At 51.6% G+C, this 26,207-nt stretch overlaps 1 protein-coding gene across 1 annotated transcript in view; it reads left to right on the top strand.

Annotated features, from left to right (window-relative positions):
- The first annotated feature begins 1,043 nt into the window (after positions 1-1,043).
- The window catches only part of LOC142602979 (pinopsin-like), a 28,149-nt gene continuing 2,985 nt past the window's right edge, over positions 1,044-26,207 (top strand). The window contains exons 1-6 of the mRNA XM_075761823.1: positions 1,044-1,224; positions 5,711-5,955; positions 6,388-6,538; positions 6,757-6,834; positions 8,106-8,434; positions 23,089-23,322. Coding sequence (XP_075617938.1) covers positions 1,044-1,224; positions 5,711-5,955; positions 6,388-6,538; positions 6,757-6,834; positions 8,106-8,434; positions 23,089-23,322 — 1,218 coding nt within the window. The remainder of the gene's footprint in view (positions 1,225-5,710; positions 5,956-6,387; positions 6,539-6,756; positions 6,835-8,105; positions 8,435-23,088; positions 23,323-26,207) is intronic.

The following is a 26,207-nucleotide window of genomic DNA, read 5'->3' as shown; positions in this document are numbered from 1 at the left end:
CCCGTGCCTTTCCCTGCAGCATTTCATCCGCTGTGTTTAATTACACCACGATGTTCTGAGATCAGAATAGATGGGACAAGAGAGAGCCATGCACAAAATAATAATCGCTATTCACATAAGCCTCTTTTTTATGTAAATTCATAGAATTATAGAACCATAGAATGGCTTGGGTTGGAAGGGACCTCAAACATCATCTCGTTCCAACCCCCCTGCCATGGGCAGGGACACTCTCCACTAGAATTGTAACTCTTCAAATACTGGCAATGGGAGTTATTTTCGTTACCATATTTTCACTGGCTGTAATGAATCCAGTTGGAACACTATTACGTCTCTTATTAATAAGAGAGAGAAGATACTTTGCCACAGTATTGCTGACTTCACTGCCATTGACAGCCGCTGCTGCTGCTGGTCAGGGCCATTGGGAGGCATGGGGGCTGCAGGGGTCTCACTCCCTCCCTCAGGCCAAACGCCATGGCGGGGGGGTGTCCCTCGGTGAGGGCATGGCCCTTGGGGACTGCCCACAACCATGATCCCCATGCAGTACTGCCACCACATCGTCTCTGCAGGACTTGCTGTGTGGTGGTGGCTTAAATAGCTCCAACAGCAGGGCAAGAGGTGACTCTGGGTTCCCTCCAGCCACCCCCCCCCACCCCCCGATATGCTGTACGCCTCCCAGCAAACAGCCCCGGCTCCCCTACAGCCACCCACATCCTACCAGCACATCACCCTGACAGCTTTCCATGCTCCGCGTGAAACTCATTCAACACCTCCGTTATCTGGTTAATGACCCACAAACACCAGCCAAGTCCCACACCCCACAGGCTGCATGTCCACCACGGGACAAGGTATTTACGGGACACGCATCAGTGGGAACCACAAACCCGAGAGCGGTGAAACCCAGTAGGAATTGGCTCGATCACTTTCCTGCCCCTTTCCAGACATTATTAAAATATTTGTGTAGGAAATACGTTTTTGGATACTAGCTGGATGCTGATACTCAGTATTCAACGCAGTGGCAAAGCCTGCGCAGAGCCCAGCTGCTAATGCCGCGTTTTGAGCTGCAGTGTGCATCCACCAACAGAAATGTCATCTCCTCGGGTGGTCGGGATCCTGCCTTCGAACCTGCTGCAAAAACCCCTGGGAACCGCCTTTTCTGCTGCCTCGCAAAACTCTCCTCTCGGTTCGCCGAGCGGCTGCGTGCCCTGCGCCCCCCGACCCATGAAGGTCAGCGGTGGGAGCTGCCGCAGGGCCAACCCAAACCTCCAGCACATGGCTGCTGAGCGCGCCGGCCACGTCAGCCAGTCCGCAAGAGCAAATACAGGCATCTCCCAGCCTGATGAAGAATTTACCTGTCCCTGTGTACAAGCTGGGGTGCCACAAAAGGCAGCCCTTGTTCAAGACGTTGATCTGGTAACCACCTTCTCCCAGCTCCCGCTGGCCCCCAGCGTCACCGCAGCCCCCCCAGCGTCACCGCAGACCCCATCGCAGGGCTGCTCTGTACGTGCCGAGGCGAGGCGGGGTGCAGGCTGCCCTCTGCCTGGCTGGCACGTCCCAGAGACGGCTTGAAGGCCAGGTCTCACAGGCATCGTACGCCTGGAGTTCATTTTCAAGCAGCCTTCCCTCAGCCTGGATTCAGGCAACCTGAAAAAGCCATTTCTCCGGTGATCGCATTTGCATCTTATTAGGAGTGGCCCTGTGCCATCTTGTGGCCGCTGCTAAAATAGAGGTAAATTCAACCAAACTTAGGAAAAAAACTTGCTGCCAGCTGCAGCCCCTGCCCCAGCCCCGGCCCCTGGCCCCTACCGCTGGACACGCCACTGCTGCGGCACCCGGCAGCAAAATAGGCTTTTTCAAAATAAAATGGAAAAGAGAATTAAAGTGAAATCAGATGCACTTCTGCTTGAAAATATGTCCTAAATTTACCTCTGATTTACCCCCGAAAATGTATGCCAAATGCCATGCAAGAGGGGCGAGCGTGTCCCCAGGGTGCCCCGAGCACCCACACTGCAGCCCCCCCCGGCAGCAGCCAGGGCGAGAGGTGCTCTGACCCAGGGCCCGGGGGCCCGGCCCAACCCAGGGGACAGGGGCATTGCCACCAAAACTCACAAATCATCGCATCACATGCATAACAGAGCTCTCACTGTATATAAATCAATCCCAAATTAAGGCGGTGAGGTCTCAGGACTCTCTTTATTCACATCAGGAAGGATGGAAAAGACCTCTCGCAGAAGATCAGTGATGAAGCAGAGAGAGAAACCACTTGGACTATATGGATTTAATTATTTTGCTCCCAGCAAAGTCTGGTGGAAAATGGTTTTGGCGCTCTCAGCAGGCACTTCTGCCGCTCCCCCAGTGCCCGAATGGCACCCTGCTCCTCGCCAGGTACCAGCTCTAGCCTAGCTCAGAAACCTTCTAAAACCTTCTAAAAATGTGTATTACACTGTCTCTGCAGAGCAGGGCTGAATTGTCCCGAGTTCACACCCCTTCTGGCACGGCCGCCCCTGCCGGGGCAGGGCCCGCTGGCAGCAGAGGCAGGGCTGCCCCCCCGGAGGTGCCCCGCTCACCCTCCCTGGGGCCCACTCGCACCCCGGCAGAAGGTTCTGTAGCGCACAGTCATCCCTGGCCAGTGCCACAGGGAGCTGCGGCTGGCCCCGGCGCTGAGAAATCCCTGCCTCTCACCGGGTTCAGGGCTGCGAAAGTTACTGGGTTGTGCGAGCAGCTCTTCCAGGCTGCAGCCCACCCTCTGTGACTCGACTGGTGAAATTCTGCTGTTAACCCAGAAGCAGAAGCTGGGTGGTTTTGAGCAAATGACATTTCCCTCTTGACTGTTCCTATTGCAACTTTTAAACTAGAATTTACCCTTTCTGAAACATCCCCAAAGAGCTGTCATCAAGATAAATTAATTTAACATTGCTAATACCTTTCTTCTGCCTTCAAAAACCAAGACCTGCTCCTCAAAGGAACTTCAGCACATTGGTATTTCCATCCAGCTGACAATCAATAAGCTGCAGGCTCTTAGGGAGCACACCAAAATAGGTTGCTGCACCATTAACTACCCAAGTCAACGACAAGAATGGAATTTAGGAAAATAAATCCCACGGGCTGTATCACAGTGGGATGTGATCAGGGGATCAGAACAGCCAGGGATGCAGACTGGACCCCCAAATGACAGCAACCGAGGATGCTCAGACAGCATCCCAGATGCAGCCCAGTCTTCCACCTCTGCAAAGTGCAAAATGCTCCCTTGCTATCTTTCTGCCTTGCCTAAATCTCTCATTCCCTTGCTTTCCTCTTCACTTACTATTTAACGCAGCAAAGGGACTTGGCGTCTCATTTGCAGGAAAGGTGCTGCGCAGCAGCGCGTTTGTTTATTTGATCGTCCGGGAACCTGGCTGAAGTTGCTCAGCTGCTGGTGAAACTGGCTTCTCCTCTGAAAAATGGGTAGGAATTACCTAGAAATAAATGTGAAATCTCATGAGATGTTTTTAATGGATTTGCTTTGTAGAACACAATTTCACATTCAATACATTCTCTTGTTGGGTTTTGTTTTAATAGGGAGTGAAAATTTCTACTCCATGATATTCACCTAGAAAATCACATCACTTAAAATTAAATGGTCAGTTCAAAGCAATTTTGTATTATCAAAAGGATTATTTGATACATTTTCAGTAAATGGTCTGAAACATCTCAAGCCAGTGGAAACAACCTTTTGGCTTTATTGTCACCAGAGGCTGCAGCCTCTTTTCATCTCGAATCAAAGTTCCTTTTAAGAAACATACAGGACCTGAATTTTACTTGTAATTTATTTTACTTCTATTAATATTTATAATTATATTATAGTTTCCACGCAGGCCGTGCAGATTATGTAGCGTTCTAGAGCATCCAACAAGCCAGCCTCACGCGAACTCTGCCTATATCTGCCTCATTTTTTGCTTGCAAAGCTCTCTGCCTGCCTGCGCACGCAGTGCCCTCTGTAATCAGCCCACCCTGAGCGCTGCGGCTTATCTACACAGATAGGGACATGCAAATCTTGAAATGAATCAGATATTTTTTTTTATAAAAGCAGACAGAAACTTGCTTCCTACAGGCACCCAAAAAGCAGACCCATCAGCAATAATTTATCACCGGCCAGTGCAGCCATTTCCCAGTGTCAGCGTTTGGGAAGCTGCGCCCTCAGGGACAGAGATAAAAGCGATAGGCAACGCTTACCTTCCCCAGGGCTTAGCTCTGGCCTTGTCCAGCTGCTTCTTTCTTCGATTAAGTTTGAGGATCAGATACTTTCCATCCTTGTTGTTTTATCTAAATACCTACTCTCAAGGTAACCCACCTGACTGCTTGTGCTACCTGCCCCGTTACAATCCTGGTCTTCAGAAATGCCGAAGAGAAGACAACGGCACTCTGCTGGGCTGTGTCCACCCAACACACCCTTTGCATCCCAGAGGGAAGGAAAGAGGCAGCCGCCTTTCCCAAAGTCCAGATTTTTGCTTTTTTAAAAAATAACTTGAAAGTTCATGACAAGCAGAGATACTCTGAACTGCCTCCTCCTCCTAACAACCATCCAATAGAAAGAGAAAAAGGGGGGGGGGAATCACCCTTCACCCCCCTTCCTTTTCAGTACCAATTGCTCCTCGCAACCAAGCTGCAGGAAATGAGACAAATTCCCTTTTTATTTGCAAACATAGAGAAACTCCCCTTACGAGTAGAACAGTGTGAGACCCCCCACCCCCCCGGCCAGGACGGCACATTCAGACTCCAGGCATCACTCTCCTTTCCAAGGGCTGGGATATGGCCAGAACCCGGCTGTGTTGTAGGAAGTGTCCTATAGACTTTTAAGAGATTTGAATCGATAAGAAACAATTTATTCCATGGCTGGTTGGCAGTTCAAGCTTTACCCTTACCGTTTATGACAGGAGCTTCTGGAGCAGCCTGCATTCTTCACAGCTTTACTCCAAAAGGCTCTATCTGGCCAAGCTGAGACATACATCACTTAGCGCTATAGCCATATGTGTTTTGCATTTCGTGTAACTCAGTGCCTAAACACAGCCAGCTCTTTTGTTCTGATCTGAACTTACCTGCATTCCCAGCTTTGCAGCAGCTCCTTGAACTCCAAGCCCTTGCTTGATAGTGAGATTCCCCAGAGCGGGCTCTGCTATGTGGAGGTCTCCAAGCAGCAGCCACGGGTGCAGCACAGGGCAGGAGAGCGCTGAAGGATGCTCTCCCCGACCCCCAGATGAGCACTGAAGGATGCTCTCCCCTGACCCTCAGACAAGCGCTGAAGGATGCTCTTCCCCGACCCCCAGACGAGCACTGAAGGATGCTCTTCCCCGGCCCGCAGCGCAGCAGCCGCTCGGAGCCGGGCTCGGCTCCCCGGGGCCGCTTTCCCGACGCACAGGTGTGATGAAGTCTCGCCCGGTCTCAGCTCCCTGGGCGGAGAGAGGACAGGAGAGGAGCCAGCTGCTCCACACGGTGGAGCACGGCCGGCACGAACCCTGCGCGCCTTCCCCTTTAGCGTAACGAAGCAGAACCCCCCCCCGCCCCCGGCGCGCAGGGACCGGCAGAGGCGGGGGGGCTGCCGGCGCGGGGGGTGCTGCAATGCCCGGCGCGGGCGAGGCGGGAGCCCCGCGGGGATGCCGGTGCCCGCCGCCGCTCCCAGCTGCGGGGCCTCGGCCGGTGCCCGCGACCCGGGACAGGAGCCGGGGCCGTGCCTGAGCCCCGCGGGGCGGCTGGCGGCGGCGGTCCCTGGGCGCCGTGGGCAGCCCGGGCTTGTGCAGCAACGTGCCGGTGGTGCTGCTCTTCTGGCGGTACCGGGCGCTGCGCTCCCCCATCAACCTCCTGCTGCTCAACATCGCCGTCAGCGACCGGCTGCTCTGCGCCCTGGGCACCGCACCCCGCTGGGGCTGGCCGCCGCCGCCCGGGGCCGGGGCTCGCCGGGGGCCGCCTGCGCCTGGCACGGCGGTGAGTGGGGGCCGTGGGCGGGGAGGGGGCGGCCGGGGGAAGTCTGCGGGGGGTCCGCACCCACGGGAGAGGAGACAAGGCTGCGCCCCGCCAGGCTCCCGCCCGGGACGCGACGGGACGGGACGGGACGGGACGGGACGGGACAGCCCCGTGGGCTCCAGGGGAGCAGAGGGTGAGGAGCCCCGAAGCCAGCAGCATGTGCGTGGGGGTGCGTGTCTGAGCATGGGCAGGCAGCAGAGCAGAGCCTGTGGGACGGGGCACTCGGTCCCCCAAGCATGCAAAAGGCACAGGACTGCAGTTAAAGTTTCCCAACTTCAGTTGTTTTTCTGGAAAAATGCCGTCACTCACCAGGCAGCATTAAGTGTGAGTCCTCATTCAGGCTGCAACGTGCGTGTTTCTTGTGGCTGCTGAAGAGCTCCTCAAACCTTAAAGAATGAAAAGGGAGCAGGCGGCTCGGAGCCTCAAGAGCCACAATTTCTTTGGAATTCGTGGCTTTCAGACCTGACGGCAGACCCTGACTGCGGGAATGGGCAGCTCCGGGCAGGCCAGGACGGTGTTGCACACCCGGGGCAGCGGGGGCGAGGTGGGGGCAGACGAAGCCCCAGGGAGGTGCCACGCAGGGCAGTTGTGATGCCGGTGCAGGGGCACCTCGGTCGGGAGCAGCCCGGCGTGCGAGAGGGGAGCGCAGAGCTCCGGGTCCTGGGCGCTGGTGTGACTCCGGGCAAGGCAACCGTGTTTGCCAAGCAAGGGAGGGCAGTCAGCGGGAAAGATTGCCCACCGTGTGCCTCTGCCTTTACCCAGCCCCTTCCTCGCCAGCCAGGCGCGTGGAGGGAGACCTGCGGTGCGGTGGAGGTGGCAAGCGGGCTGTGGGGACAGCAGGTACGCAGGCCTGCCCCGGGTCGCCCTCCCAGCTCTGCGGTATTGCCTGACCTATAGAAACAGAAGTTTAGAACAATGTTGCTCTAAGTTTAACAATATTCAAGCTTCCCAGCACTGAAAAATCTCTCCCAGTCTGCTTTAACACTCCAGACACTGACAGACATCAGCGGGGCTCCCCCAGCTGGCACCCACAGGGGTCAGAAGCTTTACCAGTAGAGTCATCGCTCTGCCCAGCAGTAACAGACCAGACCAACCAGGGGAAAAGAGCTTAGCATCGCACCCAGGCTGCACACCGCTGCTCTTGGAGACCCTCACGTCACTTACCCCCACTCTAAAGATACAACATTGTCGGCTGCTGTTTGCATGTTTGCTCCCCCATACAGTTACACAGGGTAGCGAGCCAGGCTTGTGTATGTAAAACCTTTACGTGCTAAGGAAAGTTTAAACAGAATATGTCAGCATTAACCAGCAGCTCCAGTTACTCTGTTGTACCTGACAGCATCGCTTCCAAAATGCAAGGCAGGAGGGGGGGGTGTGTGTGTGAAATTACAAACTCTAATATCAGCATTAGAAATTCCTCTCCCTCCCGTAGCATTACTGTACGCAGAAGAAACCTTTGATTTGCTGCTAAGTGGTTTTCTTGCCCCATTCACATCTGCTGACAGTACCCCAATTGCAGGAGACCCATAAATGTCTCTGCAAGGGCTCAGGAGCTGCCCGCACCCCTGCCCGGCCGTGCTGAGGCACACCAGGGTGTTTCCAAAACTCATATGGCTGCACGAAAACATCCAAGAAGTGCCAGAAGACCGTAACGTCTGGGGAGAGGGCAGGGACAAGGTAGCTTTTTCCCGTTTCCTTCACTACCTGCGTGTGTTTCAACATCTTCATGTGTATTCGAAAAGTGATGGGGAAGGTTGTGTGAAGAGGTCAGGGGACAGGCATGGACATTGATTGTTCCTCACACACCTGTGCTGCAGGGGAAAAAAAAGATATCTAGGCAAAAGCCCAAATTGCAGGAAACAAAGAGCAAATGTTATAATTTCAGGCAGAAGCAGTGATGCTTAGGGAAGCCTGTGAAGCTGGGTGAGCCCTGAACTTTGGGCAAATAGAGCTATTAGTCTTTACTCCTTAAGTCTTACAGGTGCACCGAACCTGATAGAGAAACCAGGATTTTGCTGCAGGTCACACACACATATGTATACGTGCAGACAGATGTGCTTAATTATTAATCAGCATTTCTAACGGGCTCGCTCTTGTATGTTTTGATACAGGCATCGTCTCACTCATCTCCCTGGCTGTACTTTCTTACAAACGCTACTGCACCATGACGGGAAAAACAGAGGCCGATACCACCAACTACAGGAAGACATGGACAGGCATCGTCCTGTCCTGGACGTACTCCTTGGTCTGGACTGCACCCCCCCTTTTTGGCTGGAGCAGCTATGGGCCAGAAGGACCAGGGACAATGTGCTCCGTGAACTGGCATTCGAAGGACGCTAACAACGCATCCTATATCATATGTCTTTTCATCTTTTGCCTCGTAATCCCTTTTGTCATTATTGTTTATTCATACGGGAAGCTGCTGTGCACTGTAAGGCAGGTAAGTAGATTCCTCAACTCCCTTTTTACTGCGACCCCGAACCAAGCAGAAACCAGCAACCACCATTTTCTACCTTTCTAACTTCTCTGCTGTCAGATGTGCTGCCACGCTCGGACACGGGCTGTCCTGTGACTGTCTCGGTGACAGGCTGCCGGCCAGCGGGGCTTTGAAAGTCACGCTCAAGCGTGAGCAGCTGGAAGTCCCTATGGCAGCTTCGCAGGTGAGGGAAGTTTGCCAAACCACTTGAGATACTCCCAATTACCCCTAATTAAAACTAGGGGTACCTAGTTTTAATACCTACCTTGATGAGATTGGTCCTAGGGACTTAAATCTGCAGCAGGCCTGCGGAGAGGTGAGCATCACCTGCAGGCTCAGAGGCTGTACGATCCGTGGAGGGTGTGGGACCTGGGATTTCTGAAGACAAATGCTGCTGCTTTGAAAGCATGAGAGTGAACCCTGCAAAAAAAGGGTGCTAAAAAAAAAAGTCATACATAATCCAGCTGCTGGCAGGACCCAGACAAAGCAAGAAGCTGGAGTTTAGCAAATACGAACTGTAAGGCAGTCACTCTGGCATGAAGCTTACTCCGTGCACACAAAACAAAGCCAATCCGTGAATGACCGTGAGCTTTTATTCCCAAGATAAGGGACATTTGCTTTTAATAGCGCTAACCCACCCAAGGTGGTGTTAGGTACCGAACACTGACGGGTCGGTGCTGTCAGGCAGCTGGAAATGCTGATGCAGAGGTTGCTGTTCTCTGGTGAAAAGCATCTGCATTTCGCCCCAAGTCCCAGGGAGCCGTCAATGCACCGGCGCTGCCCGCTCAGGGCACGGCGACGCTGGGAGAGGACCCAGGAGCGTGGCAGCCCCGCTGTCGGGGCCCGGGCCGTGGGCAGGCCAGGAGCAGGCAGCACAGGCTGGGCCACCCGCTCTCCCCCAGCACAAAGTGAGCTCTCGCTGCCTTACGCAGCCCCCTGCTTGGCCCCCGCGCCCCGGGAGCCCACCCCAGGCTGGGCACGAGATCCCTCAGTGCTACAAGGTCTAGCTGGCTTTGTCTCAGCTCCAGCAGCAAACGCCTGAAAGATGAGAAGGAATTAGATAACAATCACTCTGTGAGCCACATTTGCAGATGTAAACATTTAACTTAAGCTTATTATTGCTCAGGGACTTTGGGCAGAGTTAAATCAAATCAGCGGAGATGTTTGAGCTAATCCTCATGCTTTCCCAGCCCATCGTCTCACTACAAATACCTCGTGTGTTCCCCGATAGTGAGCTCAGTGCTCTTTGGTCACCCCTTGCCGGGAACGGCGGCTGCTCCTGCACCACCATGGACCGGTCCCCTGAGCGCAGGTGGGGGGCCGGCTCTCACGGCACTCCAGTTTTTCCAGCTTTTGAAGCTAAAAGGACTGGTTTAGATGCACTGCTTGTTGCAAGTCATTCACAGCAGCGGAGGCTGGAGCAGGTAGTGCCTGTAGGAGAGGCTCTTCCTCTCCAAAGCTCCTCCACAGGCAAGAAACAACAAGAAAACCTGGACGGAGAGTTGTCCCCTGTGGGAAGGTTGTGCTGTCCGATACATCAGAGCCATCCCCGACACAGGCTTCTCCCGGCCGGTTACGCTGCCGCTCAGCTTCCCCCATGGCAGCAAGGTGCAGAAGCAGCAAAATCCCTGGCATATCTAAGAGGGAGGAAGAAAAAACCCCAACCTGAACAAAAGAAGCTTCACATGCAAGCTAAATATTTAAGGAACCTAACAGCAGACATACGTGCTTTTAGACAACCCCACATTATAGGCAATACTCTGCAAGCCTTTTATCATGCTTTCAACTCCTGCCGTGAATGGCTTCCCGTAACCGAGGTTATCTGCATCACTTAGAGGAGTAAAATTGTAGTGGGACATCAGGGTGTTTGGTTTCAGCCAGGCATGAAAAATTATATCCTTTCGCTTGACATTTGTATTTTCATGCTCTGGTTTCTGACACGACTGTCATCACAGGACATATGCCGGGATGCTTAAAATCTTTGAAATCAGTCCAGGCTCTCGTATTCCCCTGTGCTGCTTGCAGACAGCTGACAGACCCTGCCCACTTGCTTCAAGCTCGCAGTTCCCTTAAACCTGAAGAAAATTGTCACCACTAAGAGAGGACCCATTTTTGCCCCCAAGTCTCATTTCAGGCTGGCAGGCAATGGCCTGGGGAAGGATTTGCTCTGAGCCATTTCAAACGAACCCCAAAGGAGCTTGAACATACTACAGTACGCTGCTGACAACAAATCTGAATATTGACAACAGCCACTAGAAAATGAGAGGTCTTTAGGTTTCCAAAGACGTGGAGCTTTCCTCTGAATTCTCTCCTTTCTGAGAAGTCTTTCTGGTTTGATACTGATTTCCGACCCCCCGGTGAGGCAGGACCCAGGCGAAAGCCAAGGCAGCTGCTTTACCCGGGGGGCTGTTGTGCCGCAGAAGCGCGATGAGGTGGTGCGGTGGCCGAGGGCTGGGGTACCTCTTCCTCCTGAGGTCCCTGCGCGGGGGGCTTCTCCACAGTGCCTCAGGGGGGTGGCAGGAGCCGCCTTTGCCTCCCGGGGCCGGTCCCGGTCCCCAAGGGAGCTGTGAGCAGAAACCTGCCGACGGGGGTTTGCTGCGAAGAGAAGGAGTCTTAGTCTTGTTAGCAGAGTCTTGAGAGCGCGTCGTTTCCCCTGTAGCCGAGCACGTAGCTTCAGATGAGCGCGCAGGATCTCGCCCACGCTACGTGCCGCAGCAGGGAAGCTGTAATCCCTCAGCTCAGATCGACTTAGCAGTTAACAAAAACAACAGAAGTGAAACGGAGCCTGGGGGACAGCCGGCAACCGGGCTGAGCAAGCTGTGAGAAGCGGAAAAGCAAATCCAACAACCACTTCTTATTTCACACAGCCCGATGCCCTAGGAGGTCCGAGGAGCCCGAGCGGGGTTAGAGGACGTCAGGCTAACCCATTTCAGTGCTCAGGGCAAAGCTGGGGAAACCCTCTGGGACACGAAGCTGGGCAGCGCAGGAGAGCTGGATGCGTCCTCCAAAGCCCCGTGGCTGGTTTGAAAAGCTCGGTCGTGGCTGTTATATTACCGCTTCAAAACCATTGTAGCCAGCAGAAACGGTGTGCGTGGACGAGACTCTCAAAGACAACTTCAGTGATGCAAACAATTCATTGGGGACCAAAAACGATAGTTTGGGATTTCTTCTAGTACAAAATGCTTGATAGCCAGCATCAGGTTCACCCTGAACTCTTGGATGTCCTGAAGAAGCAAGAGATCTTTATGGCCATTCCTGTGTTTCAGCAGCGTGCACAGCCCAAGGCACGGGGTGTAAAGATGCCAAGTACATACCTGCTTGGGTAGACCATCTCGTCAAATGTGGTCTGCATCCCAGGCCCCCGCTGGGAATTACTGGCTCACTGAAAGCAACACACGGCAGCCGTTCCTCCGTTGCATCCGTGAAACTTGCAGGAGACAACCATTCTGGTACCAGGCTTCAGAGTAGCTGGAGGCAGCACGTGAAACCTTAAAAATGCTCACTAAAAACCGAGAAATCATTCTTTGAGCACAGGGGTTAGGGTCTTTGGCAAGCTTGGCAGAGTCCTCTTACATGAATTGTCAGAATGCAAATATAATCGATTCCAGCTTTTATGTCGCTCTATTAGTGTGTGTGTGGGTTTTTCCCCTTAATTCACTGACAGGCTACTTTTCTGTCATCTCCTTGACAAATGAATCTGAAGTCCTGCCACCACATTATTGACCAGCGTTCATCCTGGTAGATTCGTACACGGGCTAAATGTTCTGCTTTTCCGTGCTGACTCCTGCCCTGGGTTGACTTACATCAGTGTAAAACTACCATCAGCGCAGTGACGCAAAGCTCCTGAGGTTTAAGGGAAGTTTAGCAGCTCTTTCACCCCAGACTCTAAATCTGACCAGTTTCCAGACTTTCAGTTCCCCTTCTTGTCCCACCCTGCCGGAGCATCCTTCCTCCAGAGAGAAAAGGAGCAGCACAGCGAAGCGGCAAAGCCCGTCAGGGGTCAGGTTCTCCGGCAGGGTTGCAGCCCCATCTCCTGCTCTCCAGCTGGCCCCGGCACGCCAGCCAGGGGACCGGCACCCAGCACCGGCAGCCCGGGGGAAATTCCTGCCCAAAGCCAGGAGCAGCCGCGGGGAGGGCGAGCGGGCAGAGCGGAGCCCCGGGCGAGGCTTGCCTCCCCCAGCACCTCCCAGACACACTGGCTATGGGGAGCAAAGGCACGTCTAGGACTGTGCTGCAGAAACAACCACATGTGGGCTCTTAAAGCGTGTCCAGGCTCATATGGTCCTCGCCACCCGCTGCAGAGCCCCCCCTCGCCCCCTCGCTCCAGCAGTAATCACAGGCGAGGCAGGAAAAGCCAGCATCTAGGCATGGCTTCCATCAGCTCTCTGCCCCCTTGGTCCCGCAAGGGCTACAGAAAGGAAAAAAACCAATAATGCAGCAAGGCATTTGATGTGTTACCTATTAATTTCATTACGTCAATTAGCAAGGCCAACAGTTTCTAATGCTGGGGCAACGGTTTCGTACAGCTTGGGCGGAGGAAACGGGGGGGAAACAGCACTGTTTTCCAGCAACTCCCTTCCACTGGCAAGAAGGGGAAGAGGTACTAACACTGGTTCTCAAGCATTTATCTAGACAATTGTTAATGTTGCTGCAGTGCTTACCCAGAACAAACTGGGGCTGAACTGGGGATGTGAGACGAACACATTCCCAAAGGCAGGAAGCATTCAAGCTCGAGTACTGAGACACTTCAGATGCCAGAGAAATCAGTCTTAAGACAGCTGAAGGAGAGGAGCCTGCAGTGACAGTGCAGCCCAGGGGACTGAAGAGAGCAATCACCTTTAGAAACAAGAAAAATCCACCCATGCACAAAATAACCAAGGAACTGGGTTTCTTTGCGTCATTTGACTTCAATCCCAGTGAAAGCGCAACTGTGGGATGCTTTCCTGTTTTCCCACTCAAACGGTAGCAGGCCCTCTGCTCATTAGAGCTGCTCGTACTTGGTCCATCATTAGAGCTGCCCTTACCTGGCTGGTCTCTCCTGCAGGTTCTCCTGCAGCAGGTGCTCCCTCCCAGAGCTGGAGGAACTCCTCCCTTAGCAGCAGTAACCGTGGGCACTGGAAGATCAGACATCTACGTGAACACAAAATACACGTACAACGAGGGCCACAGGCCACATGACAGCTCTGAAGCAAGGGACAACGCTTCCACCCCGGGGTACTGTGATTCCTTGTGGGACTTGCTCTGGCAGCATGGCACAGCGACTGTCCTCGGCTTCTCCCAAAACCTGGGGGGGGACATACCTTGTGCTGCCCCACTGTGCTGGTGCGCAGCAGAGATTTGTCCAACAGCACTCACTTACCTGATGAACACACCGAGGATTTTTCTAGCTGCAAACAAAGCAGCTGTGAACCTTCCCCCCCTCCCCCCCTTCTAGCTCAAATATTTTTCAGCAGGTGCTTCAAAAACTCAGAAGTGAAGCGTTCAGGCCTTTGCCGTTGGGGAAGCGGAGTTTCGCACAGCACGTTCAGCCGGCAGGACGGCAGGGAGCAGCCGTGCCCCGCAGCCTGAGCTGCGCTGTCCTTCTTCCCAGAGCACGGTCCTCGCCAGCGCCAGAAGCCACGTTCTGCTCCTGCGCTGGCTCTTCGCGTTACTCTTCTGCGTATCGCCGGACCGCGGGGCCAGCCCAGGCTCACGTCCCTTGCTGTGCTACCCGCCAGGCAGCGTTTCTGGCCGTCCCGTTCTCTGCCCCGTCACTGCCCTGGGTTTCACCCCGCGACCACCCAGCCCGCAGGGAAGGTGTGCTGCGGGAACCAGAAGGGAGAAATCTGCCATCAGAACTAAGTCTGTTTGTCACCAGGCAAAAAAAATTGAGGAGGAGGCTCAGCAAATGGGCGAATCCCATGTCTATCTTTCCACAGGAGCACCCCTTGCAGCAGTCCCTGAACCACTGGTGAAAATCCCCCCGAGGCAGCAAGGCAAAGGCAGGTTACCTCTCGCCTGCAGTTGCCTTGGGAGAACGCCCTCTCGCCCATCAAGCCTCGGTCTAATCACTGGTCTTCTAGGCTTGGCAGAGAAAAGCATCATCACAAAGATTCAAGTCTGGAAGAGAGACTCACTTGCCTTTACAGGAGGACTGCGACCGCCCTCCCCTGCCCCGACGGTAAGCCTGCACCCCCAGGGGCTCCCATTGCTCTCTGAGCTCAGACAACCACGGGACGAAAGGAGAGCGAACCCTAACCCGGAGTGCGGAGCCATTTCAAGCCTAATGCAGCTCTACCCCAAACACCACGGGCTTCACGATAGCAGCCAGGTGTCACCCCCAAATGAGCAATGCTGTACCTGAGTGTCCTGGAAGGTACAAGAGGCACGCCACCAGATCGCCAGCTCTCTGGGTGCACAGAGAGCGCTCCTTCTTCCCAAGGAGAAGAGGTTTAGCACTGCAAACACTCCACAGAGAGGAGCCCAAGAGTCTTCTCCGAGACATCCTGCAATTGCAGAGGTCCAGCTGAAGAGCGTGCATCAGCACAGAGCTGCTCTGCAGATATACAGGGCTGTTACCACATGCACTAGCATATCAATTGATATGCTTTTAAAAGCACCGCTGTTGCCTGTGCTCTTTGGGAGACCAGCGCAGGGTGTCCCACTTCCCGGGGAAGGGGAGGCACTAGGACACCCTTCCTCGGGGCGGGCAGCAGCCGCCAGGTCTGGGCCTTGCTGCGTGCCAGGACTGACCCTGCCTGCCTGGACACCCCAAGGACGCTCTGGACAGTCTTGGGCGAGCATATCTTGAGGCTCCTGTTCTGCTAATATTTGATTTTATATCTAGACATCCCATGATGTTTGAGCAAACTTCCACTCTCTCTGAGAGGAACGTGCTATCATCACCGTCATTACTGATTAAAGCATCAGAGAAAGATGCAGGAGGGGAACCAAACCAGTGTGAACATAAGTAGTGCTGAAGTACTTTAACATTCATTCTCACTGACAGATGTGTGACGCAGATTAATAGCTCCAAAGGACATGCTTCCTTCGAACTGTAAACATTTTCTGCTTTGCACACTCAAGCACCCCAAAACCCAGCAGCACACCCGCTGTTACAGAGAACTCGGTGGGAGAAGGACGAGGCAACGCTTAGAACCCAGCAACCCCCCAGCAACGCCGCACCGCACCTGCGCTCCGTACTCGAGCTTTTGCAAACATCAACCACGATGAATTATTTTAATACTCTGATATTTAAAATTAATTTAACCCCTCTCCTTACAGTTATGGAGGCCTCTATGTTTATAAAGGCAAGTGAGGAACTGAATTTAGATATGCACATTAATCTCAAATCACGTGAAAGACGTCAGCACAGCGGATGGAAATGGATTTCTTCTTCTCTCTCTCCCCCCCTTCGCCTCCCCATAAGCTTTGGCACAGGTCTGCATTAATACTGGAGACCGCAGCTCCCAGACAGCGATGGGTAGCGGTGGGGCCAGGTCCCTCTGCCCACGCAGTGAAGGTCCCTGCAGGGGCTGCGTGATCCCCTTCCAGCAGGTCACAGCCTGAGACCTGGGGGTTACAGCCAGCTCTAAGCGCTTTTGGCCAAATTTCCACAGTATCTTTCTTGTTAATACACTTACCACGGGAGATTTTCCACAGCCTTCATTTATTGGAGAAAAGATGATTTGTGGAGGCAAATCTTCACCCGACTCTTAGAGCTGGGCAGCACCGAGAGCACAGCCCCAGGGTCAAGTGTTTTATCTGGACCCACCAAAAGGGAGCTGTTAGTGGTGTCCCCTCCTTATGAGCAGGAAAACTTGGGATATTCTGTTGTAAACCCAGGTCTGGGAACATATACTTCACTTAGGATTGAAGTTGTGTGTTTTAAAATACAATTTGGTGCGTAAGCATTAGTGGGATTCGGGAGCACAAGACGTTCTGTGCGTCATGAACGGTCATAACGTTTGTCACCTGGTTCCCTTCCCCTGTAGCACAGCCGAATGAGGTGGAAGTCTCTCCAGCGTTCCAAAAGCGAGGAGATGCTCAGCGCAGCCCAAACTGTGCCTTAATAACTGAGGGAGTGAACGGCAAAACAGCACAGGAAACAGGCAGGAAAATAGGAAGTGTTTGGCTGGAAAAATAGATCACTTACATGGACTGTTATCAAGCTTCAATAATAAAAAAGTATTCATCTGGTCAAAGACTTCTTTGCATTTTCACACGCCCTTAGAAGAGAGGGTGCCATCTCTTAGCTGCGTAATTGATAGACATTCGCTCTCCAGTCTCTGCGTGGGCAAGAAGTGGGCACGGGGCAGCGTAGGTGAGACCAGAAGCCTTGAAAAGGGAAAGCAGAGCCCCTCCTAAGCGACTCCAAACACGAGGCTCAGCTCCTTCAGGCTACATCTCTTTTGGAAAAAAAAACAAAACAAACAAACAAAAAAAAAAAGTGGAATTCTGGTTGAAATTAATTAGTGGTTTGAGGCAAAAGCAATTTCTTACAGATGTTTTATTCCTCCTTGTGCATAAGGTGTTCCATTATCCATAAAATTACACTGAGTCCCAGGCAAGAAACCAAGCGCCAAGAACGCTGCAGTCACAGAAGAAACGTGCAAGTGCTACTGCGAGAGTCTCCACAGCCCTTCGCCCACAGAAACGCTTGCTTCCTTCCTGGAAATCCCGAGGAAGACGTCCCAACCTTGAGAATAATTGCACTTTTTGCTCCTGAAACTGATACCAGCTATTTTAAATCCGTTTCCGTCTCCGCTTCGCTAGCTCAGCGTTGCTGGGGCTGCGGCAGGGGCCAGGAGAGGCTCCCAGCCGCACTGGAGGCCGAGCACGAAGCTCTGCTCGTCCCTGCAGAAGGTGGTGCTGCATTGTCCGTGACTGATAAACCTCTTCCATTTCACAGCCTCTACGCAGAATCACACACACCCAGAGATACGTAAGTCTCGGAGGGGTTTAGTAACTGCCCTTTTGCACACAGGAAGGACCTGGACCCCCACGAGCCCACCCCCCACAACCAGCTGGGAACTTGCGTAGCCGTCGTCGTGCAAGGGGCGCTAGAAAAGGTTTGTCTTTGACTCAGACAAAGGGATTTGGGGTTTTGTCATCAGGACAACGATACTGCTAAGCCCCCCAAGATGTTAACATACTAGATCTAGACCAGGTAAGCAGCACGCTAAGAAATCGGTGAGGCCAAAGTTTCCAAGTGACAAACCAGCATTGTTGCTGCTTTTTGCTTCGAGTCATTTTAAGTCCCGTCTTCTGCTTTGTTCCTCCCCGCCTCTCTGTGCCGTGCTGCAGCCTGACCCGCTGGGTTCAAACCTGTTACACCAATGTCAACTCTGTTTTGTGGAGTACAAGCGCAAGGTCTGCCAGGAGCAAAGCACTCCTTGCGTAGATGAGAATTAGGAAGGAAAGATAATGCAAAGTTGGCAACTTGCTTTTCTTGCTCTTGATTTCATGACAAGGCACTGAATGCATGGGAATTTTAAGAAAGCCTAAGCTCTGAATCAAAGATGATATGAAAATACTTTCGTTATGAATGCAGGTAACACGTTTCTAGGTTTTATGATTGCAGTGGGAAGCTTTTAAGCATAATTTGAAGACTCAGATATTAGGAAGGATAGAAAAAACTTCCTTAAAAATAAAATCTCACCTGCTCTCGCAGCATTTCTGGATGGTAGCATCAGTCATTTATTTTCCTTGATAAACTTCAGTATTTCCTTTCCAACCAAAACTTTTTTTATTATTAGGAGAGACCATGAGCTCCTATTAAACCAGCCACTGTATCACTGCCCACTGTTTCAGAGCGTCAAGGAAATTCTCATTAAGCCCCAGCAAGAGCTTCCAAGGCTAACTTCTTTCCTTTTTGTAAGCACCCTGTTGACTCACTGAAGTTTTCTGCTGGGCTTCTGTTTCTTTTTGCTCAGCCTTTTCTAAACAAGCCCATGCTTGCAGAGGTAGGCTATTCTCATGCCAAGAGGTCTCACGGACTCGGGGCCTCCTGTCCCTGCTCGCCAGGGTCCCTTGGCCACCTGCTTTGTGCGCGGGATACACCTGATGTCATTTCCAGCACCTCATAGCTCTTTCCAAGCAACACACAGGTGTAATGATGTGCATGCCCATAGATCTCCTCACCTGAGTTATGAGCATCACCCAAGAACAGATGGCACAGTAACACTTCAAAGGGTTGAGAGCTTCCCCTGAAGCATCCAACATATCTACCGCAGACCCACTACCTGCATTTATCAATTCTATAGAGTGGGGCACCAGCTGACGTGCAGGGACCATCAGGAAGTCTCACATCCACTTTAGAAGAAATTGGATTGGCCTTTAACGTCCAGGCAATGCAATTTAATTGCAACTTTATTAGGTTAGAGTCTGGTTCTCTAGTATATATTCCAGTAACTGCAGCTATTAACTGAGCAGGGCAGAGCAGAACGGGGTGTATCTGATTTCATAGCACTCGGGCACTATTTCTTGATGAACAAGCAGTGATCTCTGCAGGTGGTTCAGCTGCTGCCACAGCTCAGGGGTGCCTGTGCCGCCCATTTTAGAGAAATACAGCAGCTCTGTTCACGTAAGCCAGGGGCATCACATACCCAGTTTGGTTGAGGTTTTTTCCCCCTCTGTCTCCCTTTATTCCAGCTTTTCCTCAAGGATCATCCTCCTAATCCCCTGAGCGTCCTTGTCAACTCTCCAAGCTCTAAATACTATGGTGGTTTCACAAAAAAACCAAGAGAAAACATGGTCACTCTGCTGAGATCCTCAGATCAACCTGGGATGCAGGAGTTAATCCCAGCGGGAGCTTCGTGGCTAAACCTCCCAGGCAGCCCTGGGTATACTCAGCTCTGCTCTCCGGTCCTGGGTGTTACTGAGCAATTTCCACATCCATTGCTGAAAACGCGTATTTTACTGTCCTAGCAACGTGATGACTCTGTTATTTCTGCACAGTATGCGTCAGCAATATCAGCCAGGAATTTGCTGTGTCCACAGTGACCTCTAGTTAAACCTGCTCTTATTGTTTGTTGCATTAGTCTCTCACCCGTGTCTTTCTCCCGTCCGTGACATCCGGTGCCGCACCACACAAATGCTGTCTTTGTGAGCATTTCTGCTCCTACAATAGGAGGATGGATGTGAAAGTTCCCAATTACGGTCAATGGGGGAAAAAAAAAAAAAAAAAAAAAGGCAAATTAATCACTTCTGCAGGCTGAATTGCTATCTGGAGAGGCTTCTCTCTAGTAGGAAACATAAAGTAACTTAGCTATGAAATGATAGATCTCAGCACAGGGACTGTCCTTCTGCTGCGTTCATGGCCATCTCCAGCATCCAGCAAACCCCCGAAGTCGTGGGGTGCGTAAGAGAGTGCATATTCCATCAGCTCCTCTAGAAATGCCTATATAATGTATGGGATTAAATACTTCATTGGGGCTTTCAGTGTTTGGCATCTTTGTGATCAAGTTTTAGCTGAAAAGGGCAGAGGGAAGACAGCTCTAGCAAGCTCTCGGGCGGCAGGGACCGCTTACGTGCGGAATGAACGCACAGTAACATTTCCAGGGCATTAGCCTTTTTTCTGCTCACATACATTGTCATGGGCTGTGACTCCAGCCCAGCGGGAAAACATCTTTTCACTACTCAGCAATGGTTCCCAACATCAGCCTCTACTGCCTGCCCTTGGCACAGGCTGGATGCAGGGCAGAGCCCAGGAGAAACGCGGTCAGGACCTTAGCTGGGTACGGCAGATGTTGGCAGAGATCCCCACCTATTCCTAACTTTTTTTTGTTAGTTTTCCATGTAAAAATTAACACCTGTGGGAAGCATGTGAAAACACCACTGTAAGAGCAAGATGTGACCAGCACCTCCAGCTACGCTGGAGATGAACCCCCCCAATCCTGCTAAGTCGGTACACTGGACCACACATGCGACACACGGAATGAGTGATACAGAGGCATCATAAATTCTAGAAAACTGAAAAGATCATTTTTAGGAGAAACAGAGACTCAATTTCCAGCAAAGAAAACATAAAGCTATAAAAGCACATTTTCCGTAGATATTTTGTGTACTAAAACCTACAGAAATAGTGAGGGGTTTTTTTTTTCCTTAATTCTTGCACAGTAAATTGAGGTTTATATCTTTGACCAAACCAGAAGGGAAGGACACTTTACACCAGCTCAGTGCACGGCCAGGGTAACCCTGCGCTGAATTCCTGCGGCAGCATCACCGCCGTTAGCCCTACGCCAGAACCAACCAGGGCTGACTTTCCAATCTCTATGGGCCAGCAACTACGGACAAGCTACCTGGCCCAGACTTGTGCTTTTACTTTCCTGGAAGTTATGAAGACAAAATTAAAGTAAAAGCCCACAGCATCACTTGCCAGCATCACACAGCTCTTGTGCTGTTGCATCGATTTCTGTAGATGGACAGAAGCAAAGTCTCAGCACAGCCCTGGAGTCGTGTGGTATATCCAAGTCACCATCTGATGTGCCAGCAACATCTCCAGGTTGCTGAGCTTGTTTAGTTTTGCAAAAGTTTTCTGCATGTGCCTCGAATATTAATATCAAGGTCTCAAGTTTCCTTGGGTGACCAGGGGAGCCTCGTAATTGAAAGCAAAAATGCTTCAAGGAGAATTACAGAAGGGGGAGGATATTCAAACTTTCTGGCCTCGTAGGATGAAAATAATCATTTCCTACTGCTGGCGAGGAAATTAAAACCTTTCCTTGCTTACCCACAAAGCCATTCCCTGGCAGCATCAGTCTGAAAGCTGCAAGCTTTTCTCTTTTTAGGCAAGGAGAAAACACTTAAAAAGCAAAGTGAGCAATATATATGATATAAGTTTGTCTAAAAGAAGGGTGGATTGTGCTGGTAGAACACGTACCATCAGAAATACCCCACTAGCGTTATGTCAGTGTTCAGCCCAGTGAGAAAAGGCAGCCTTTTGTCCCCGTTCAGCGTGTCACACAGCACCAGGATACGCAGAGAGATGCGGAGACCAAGCAGTACGCCAGCTGCCCCGTGACCTGAGCTCTGCTAAAGGTTATTCGACGGGAAATACCTCCAGAGTCCTGCTCTCACGCCCGGCCTCAGACCAGGCTGATTTTGATCTGGAAAATATCCGGAAAACATTGGTCTTCTCTGATCTTACCTGAAGCGAGAAGAAAGGGTTCTTGGGTTGCCTTTTCTAAAATGAACAGAAATCAATAGGAAAAAAGAAGGAGCTTTGGGTTTCCTTAAGGTGCACCGCTTGCAAGCCATCACCCACCACCCGCCCCGGGGGTCTCCTGGCACGGGAGGGCGGACAGGAGGGTCTCAGGAAGGCACAAAGAAATTGGGATTTGGTGAGGGGATAAAGGATGCTGGCAACCTCTTCTCAGGAGCCTAAAAATCGAAGACACATGATGCAAAATGCAACCCCTCTTCCATTTCCATCCCCGTACACGTGTGCCCCAATCCAGCTGCTTCTACGTCATCCCGCAGCCTAAGCATCTGTAAAGTTTTATACCAAGTTAGGGCAGACTTTCAAAAAATCTGAACACAGGGAAAGTGTCATGCAGAATTCATATCAACTCCATGCAATACAAGAAGATAAATGTGAGCTTTCTGTCTGAGATGTCTGTGAATAAATCTGAGCTGCTGATGCCTGTGGGGGTGTCTCAGTGAAATAGTCACCTCTCACTAATGGAAATATTTTGATTAACAACTTTATTTGCCTAGTGGCAAATACCACTTTTTTTCTTTTAAATCACAGACAAGTGTCGCAAAAGATTTCATTTGCACATTAACAGGGTATTTATAAAATACTCGGTATTAGAGTTCCCTCAGCAGGCAATTACAGATATGTTCTACTTTTTGGGGGTTTTTTAATTAGTCTGAAGGTGACTTCCAGCACACAAATACATCCCGCTGGATTCCCCGTAAAACTGCTTGTAATAGCTAGTTTCTTGTGCTTACTGCAGCACTTTGCAGGGCAGGCATTCCACACAATCTGTAAAAGGTCCAATTTTGAAAACATCCTGAAAACTAAGAAACAAGGGAGAGGCGTAAGACATCAGTATTTATATACAGTATGATTTACTTACGCCTAAGTGCAGAGAAGGACCCTGTTGTAAATCAGTTGAATTCAACTGCTGACTTTTCCAGTGGATTCAGGGGAGGAGGTTCTCTCAAACCTGTGTTCTTCGTGTTCTTGCCTGTCTCGTGTCCTGCCCCAGTGGCCTCTGGCTGCAGAGCATTTCATCCTTGGCTGGGCGCAGCACTGCTGGTAGGACTCGGACAAGAAGTCCTTCTGGGAGCACTGGGACCCACTTCTCCAGGGCCAGTTAGACCAGGGCAGGTTCCCCCTTCTTCTTTCCTGCCCAAGATTCTCCCGTGAAATGCTGTGATTTTAGAGAAAGCTGGAGAAGGCTACTCTAGATGAACAGCTCTATCGCTAATCCTGTTCCAACTGTTACGTACACACTTTGGGTACATAGCATACAAACCCTGCCCGCATTGGCTAGCTCTTCTCCAGCCAACAACGTTTCAGATGACACTGCCAACCCTGCCCTAGCGCGGCCGCTCCAGGAGCTCCCATCCGTCGTCACCTGCTCCCGGCATGAGCAGTGCTACCCGCATATTCGTGCCTCTCTCCCACCCAGGTGAGTGGCGTCAATAAAGGGACGGGTCGGAGCCGGGAGCAGCGCATCCTGATCATGGTGGCGGTGATGGTAATTTGCTTTCTCCTTTGCTGGCTGCCGTACGCGACCGTGGCGCTCATAGCTACGTTTGGGAAACCTGGTCTCATCACCCCCGCAGCCAGCGTCATCCCATCCATCCTTGCCAAAAGCAGCACAGTCTACAACCCCATCATCTACATATTTCTGAACAAACAGGTAAGTAAAATGTTTACTCAGATTCAATGTACGCAAGAAGTAAAGAAATAATGAGGGGAAGTAACAAGTATATTGGTGACATCACTGAAAGACCATATGAGAGGGAAGCACAGAAAAAGGGCTAAGAGGAGCAAATTTAACTGAGAAGTCTGGACTTTTGGAAGTCAGATAACCAACTTCCCACATGTCCACATAGCGACTGATGGGTCCTTCCTTTCCACTACACAATTTGATGAACAGCAAGTTAAACGTGGAGGAGGAGAAATCAATGTTCCGGCAAGTGAGAAGGCATCAGATACTGTCTGAAGTTGATTCAGATCCATGAAGTCTTGTCAGGACACGAGCCTTTGCTACCCTACGCCATGCCCTGGCACAGCGCATCGCCCACAGTAACTCCTTTTCTTCGTGACATCAACTTTCTCTTCCCTGATTTTACTCTTTTAATCCCCCCTCAACTCCTCCGGTCACTCTTCTGTGCTACTCCGCTCCTCCTAACAGCTGGTGGGAACCGTGACCAGCGAGGATCTGTCTGGAAACACTGCTGGAGGAGTGGCTGAGCCTTGCTCCCACATCCCACTTCACTGTGCTGAGCCTTGCTCCCACGTCCCGGAGCAGCACCAGCCAGAGCCAAGCTTATAAACCGCAGCAGCGTGACCAGTTGATCTGGCACCCAGGGGAGAGATGGAAGCCCCGAGGTAACCGCGGTAGCTGGTTACTGCCGCCGCAGCCCAAATCCCAGCGCCGAGCCACGAGGCCTGGCTGGCTCGCCACTCACCAGCGTGCTCTGCGCCTGAGAGCGTCTCCACCCTGCAAAGGTACCTGTGCATCGCTTCAACCACGTGCAACCCCAGCGAAATCGGGAGAGGCAGTTTATAAATCACAGGCTAGTCTGAACGTGTTCATGGGCCGGAACGGTCACTATGGAACAACACAGCTCTGCAGAGGAGTTATCTTTTCTACAGATGCTTTCTTAATTAATCCTTTTACTAAATAGAGTGCTTTGAGGCAGGAGGCAGACACAAATTAAACTGGGTTTATCCATGTCAAACGCATGCCTTAAGATCCCCATAAACTTTTACTACTAGGGTTATGTATACGCTTTGGGGGGGGGCGGTAGGTTTGGGGGGGGGGGTGGGTGTTTGTTTTGTTTTTTTTTAAATGCCATTTGGGTTTCATTGCTCAGTTAGTATTTTAGCAGCAATCAGCATTCAGGTTTCTATATTCAGACCACCAAGAAGTCAATACTCTGAGTTTCACTACACTCGAGAGAAGACCGTAGAAGCACCTCAGATGAGAAAATGCTGACGCAGGTTACTTTAATGTTTCACACACACGTGTGAAATCCTTCGTATTAAACACCTGAGCCTTTCTGCTAACGTGACAGCTTTGCTCCATCCCAGGGACAGCTCTCGGGTGTGGTGGTAGATCCTTCGTGCTTACTCTGCTGTTTCTTCCCGGTTCTCCCATCTCTGTCCAGCTGCCTCTCTCCATAAAACTCATCCAGACAAGTGGCACTGCTCATTCCTCTGTTAGATCTGGCTCCGAAACTGGTTCAAAAGTGAGCTGTGTGCCGAGAAGAGGGACGGACAGAGCAGGATAAAGTGAGATTTATTCCTTAGCAAGCCATGCAAAAAAAACCCAAACAACCCAAAACAAAAAAAACAAACCAAGCCCAAACCACACAAGATACTCAAACAAATTAACCTGTGTTGTCTCAGGCTGTACTTCAGCACAACGAACCAGTGCTCCCTCCACATTTCCTCCGCTGCCCTCTCCATCACATCCACGTTCTCGCACAGCCTGCTCTTCCCATCTCACACTGCAGGTTAATATTTTTCGCTTCTCTGAATTAACCTCCACAGCCATGGTCACAAGAGGAACTCCCAGGAGCTACTGTACTTTGTTCACATGGCACTCCAAATGCTGGCGTTTATGTACATTTTAGATGTCTGACCTTTGGGGCTGCTGGATCATCTAACTGGTCACAGAAGTTTTATTTCTGTTTTGAGCCGGGTGTCTCCTTGACCCCTGAGTAACTGTCGGCTGCCCCGGGATAGCGGCGAGCTATAGCGGCGAGCTATGCCGACGAGCACCGGAGCACAGACTAGCCGGGGGTCAGCCCAGCGAAACTCCGTCTGCCAGCGGCAACCCAGCACCCGCAGAGTTCCAGCCCACCCGCTACCCAGAGAACTGCACCAGAATCCCCCCCTCGCCCTTACACCCAGCCCGGGGTGGATTTCTCCGGCAGCATCCCTGTTGCCTGTTTGATTTGCAAAATATTCACGGGGCAATTTTGCAAACTCAAGGCTGCTAAGGGACAGGGAGAAGCGCTGCACCCATGGCTGCAGCCACCCTCCTGGGGGCTGGGGGGGGGGGGAAACAGGGGTGCCAGACAGATTTACAGTGCAAACAGGAGGTGCTGGTCATCCAGACAGCATTGGGAATGCTGTCTGTGTTGAAGATGGTTATGGAAATCCATCTATAGGGGATATCTCGTTAACTGATGCAGCCGTCATTTCCCTCTAATTTCATGGTATTTCTAAAACAATTCTACATCCAGGCTTCCCCCCCCGCCCCCGGCTTTGGTAAACGATCAGAAATCTCTGATAGCGCTGGATAAAAATCAGAGAACGGGCCGGATAAAATAACATTTGCATCGAGTGAGCGCCTCCAGGCAAGGGGTGGGTGAAGGTTAACCAGGTAACAGAGACGCTGACACCGTAACAGAAATTCCCTGAGCGTTCAGCAGCTACAGAAAGAGCCTCACCCACCCATGTGAACTTGACCATGAGGGGAGGGGGGGGAAGCAAAACCCAGAAAAATAGAAATTTACAATAAATGAAATAGATGTAGACATTATATATAATATAATGAAATAAAAATGA

Source organism: Balearica regulorum, chromosome 9 (assembly GCF_011004875.1).
Source record: "Balearica regulorum gibbericeps isolate bBalReg1 chromosome 9, bBalReg1.pri, whole genome shotgun sequence".
In the NCBI taxonomy this organism is placed as follows: Eukaryota; Metazoa; Chordata; class Aves; order Gruiformes; family Gruidae; genus Balearica; species Balearica regulorum.
This window is presented reverse-complemented; position numbering and strand designations above follow the sequence as displayed.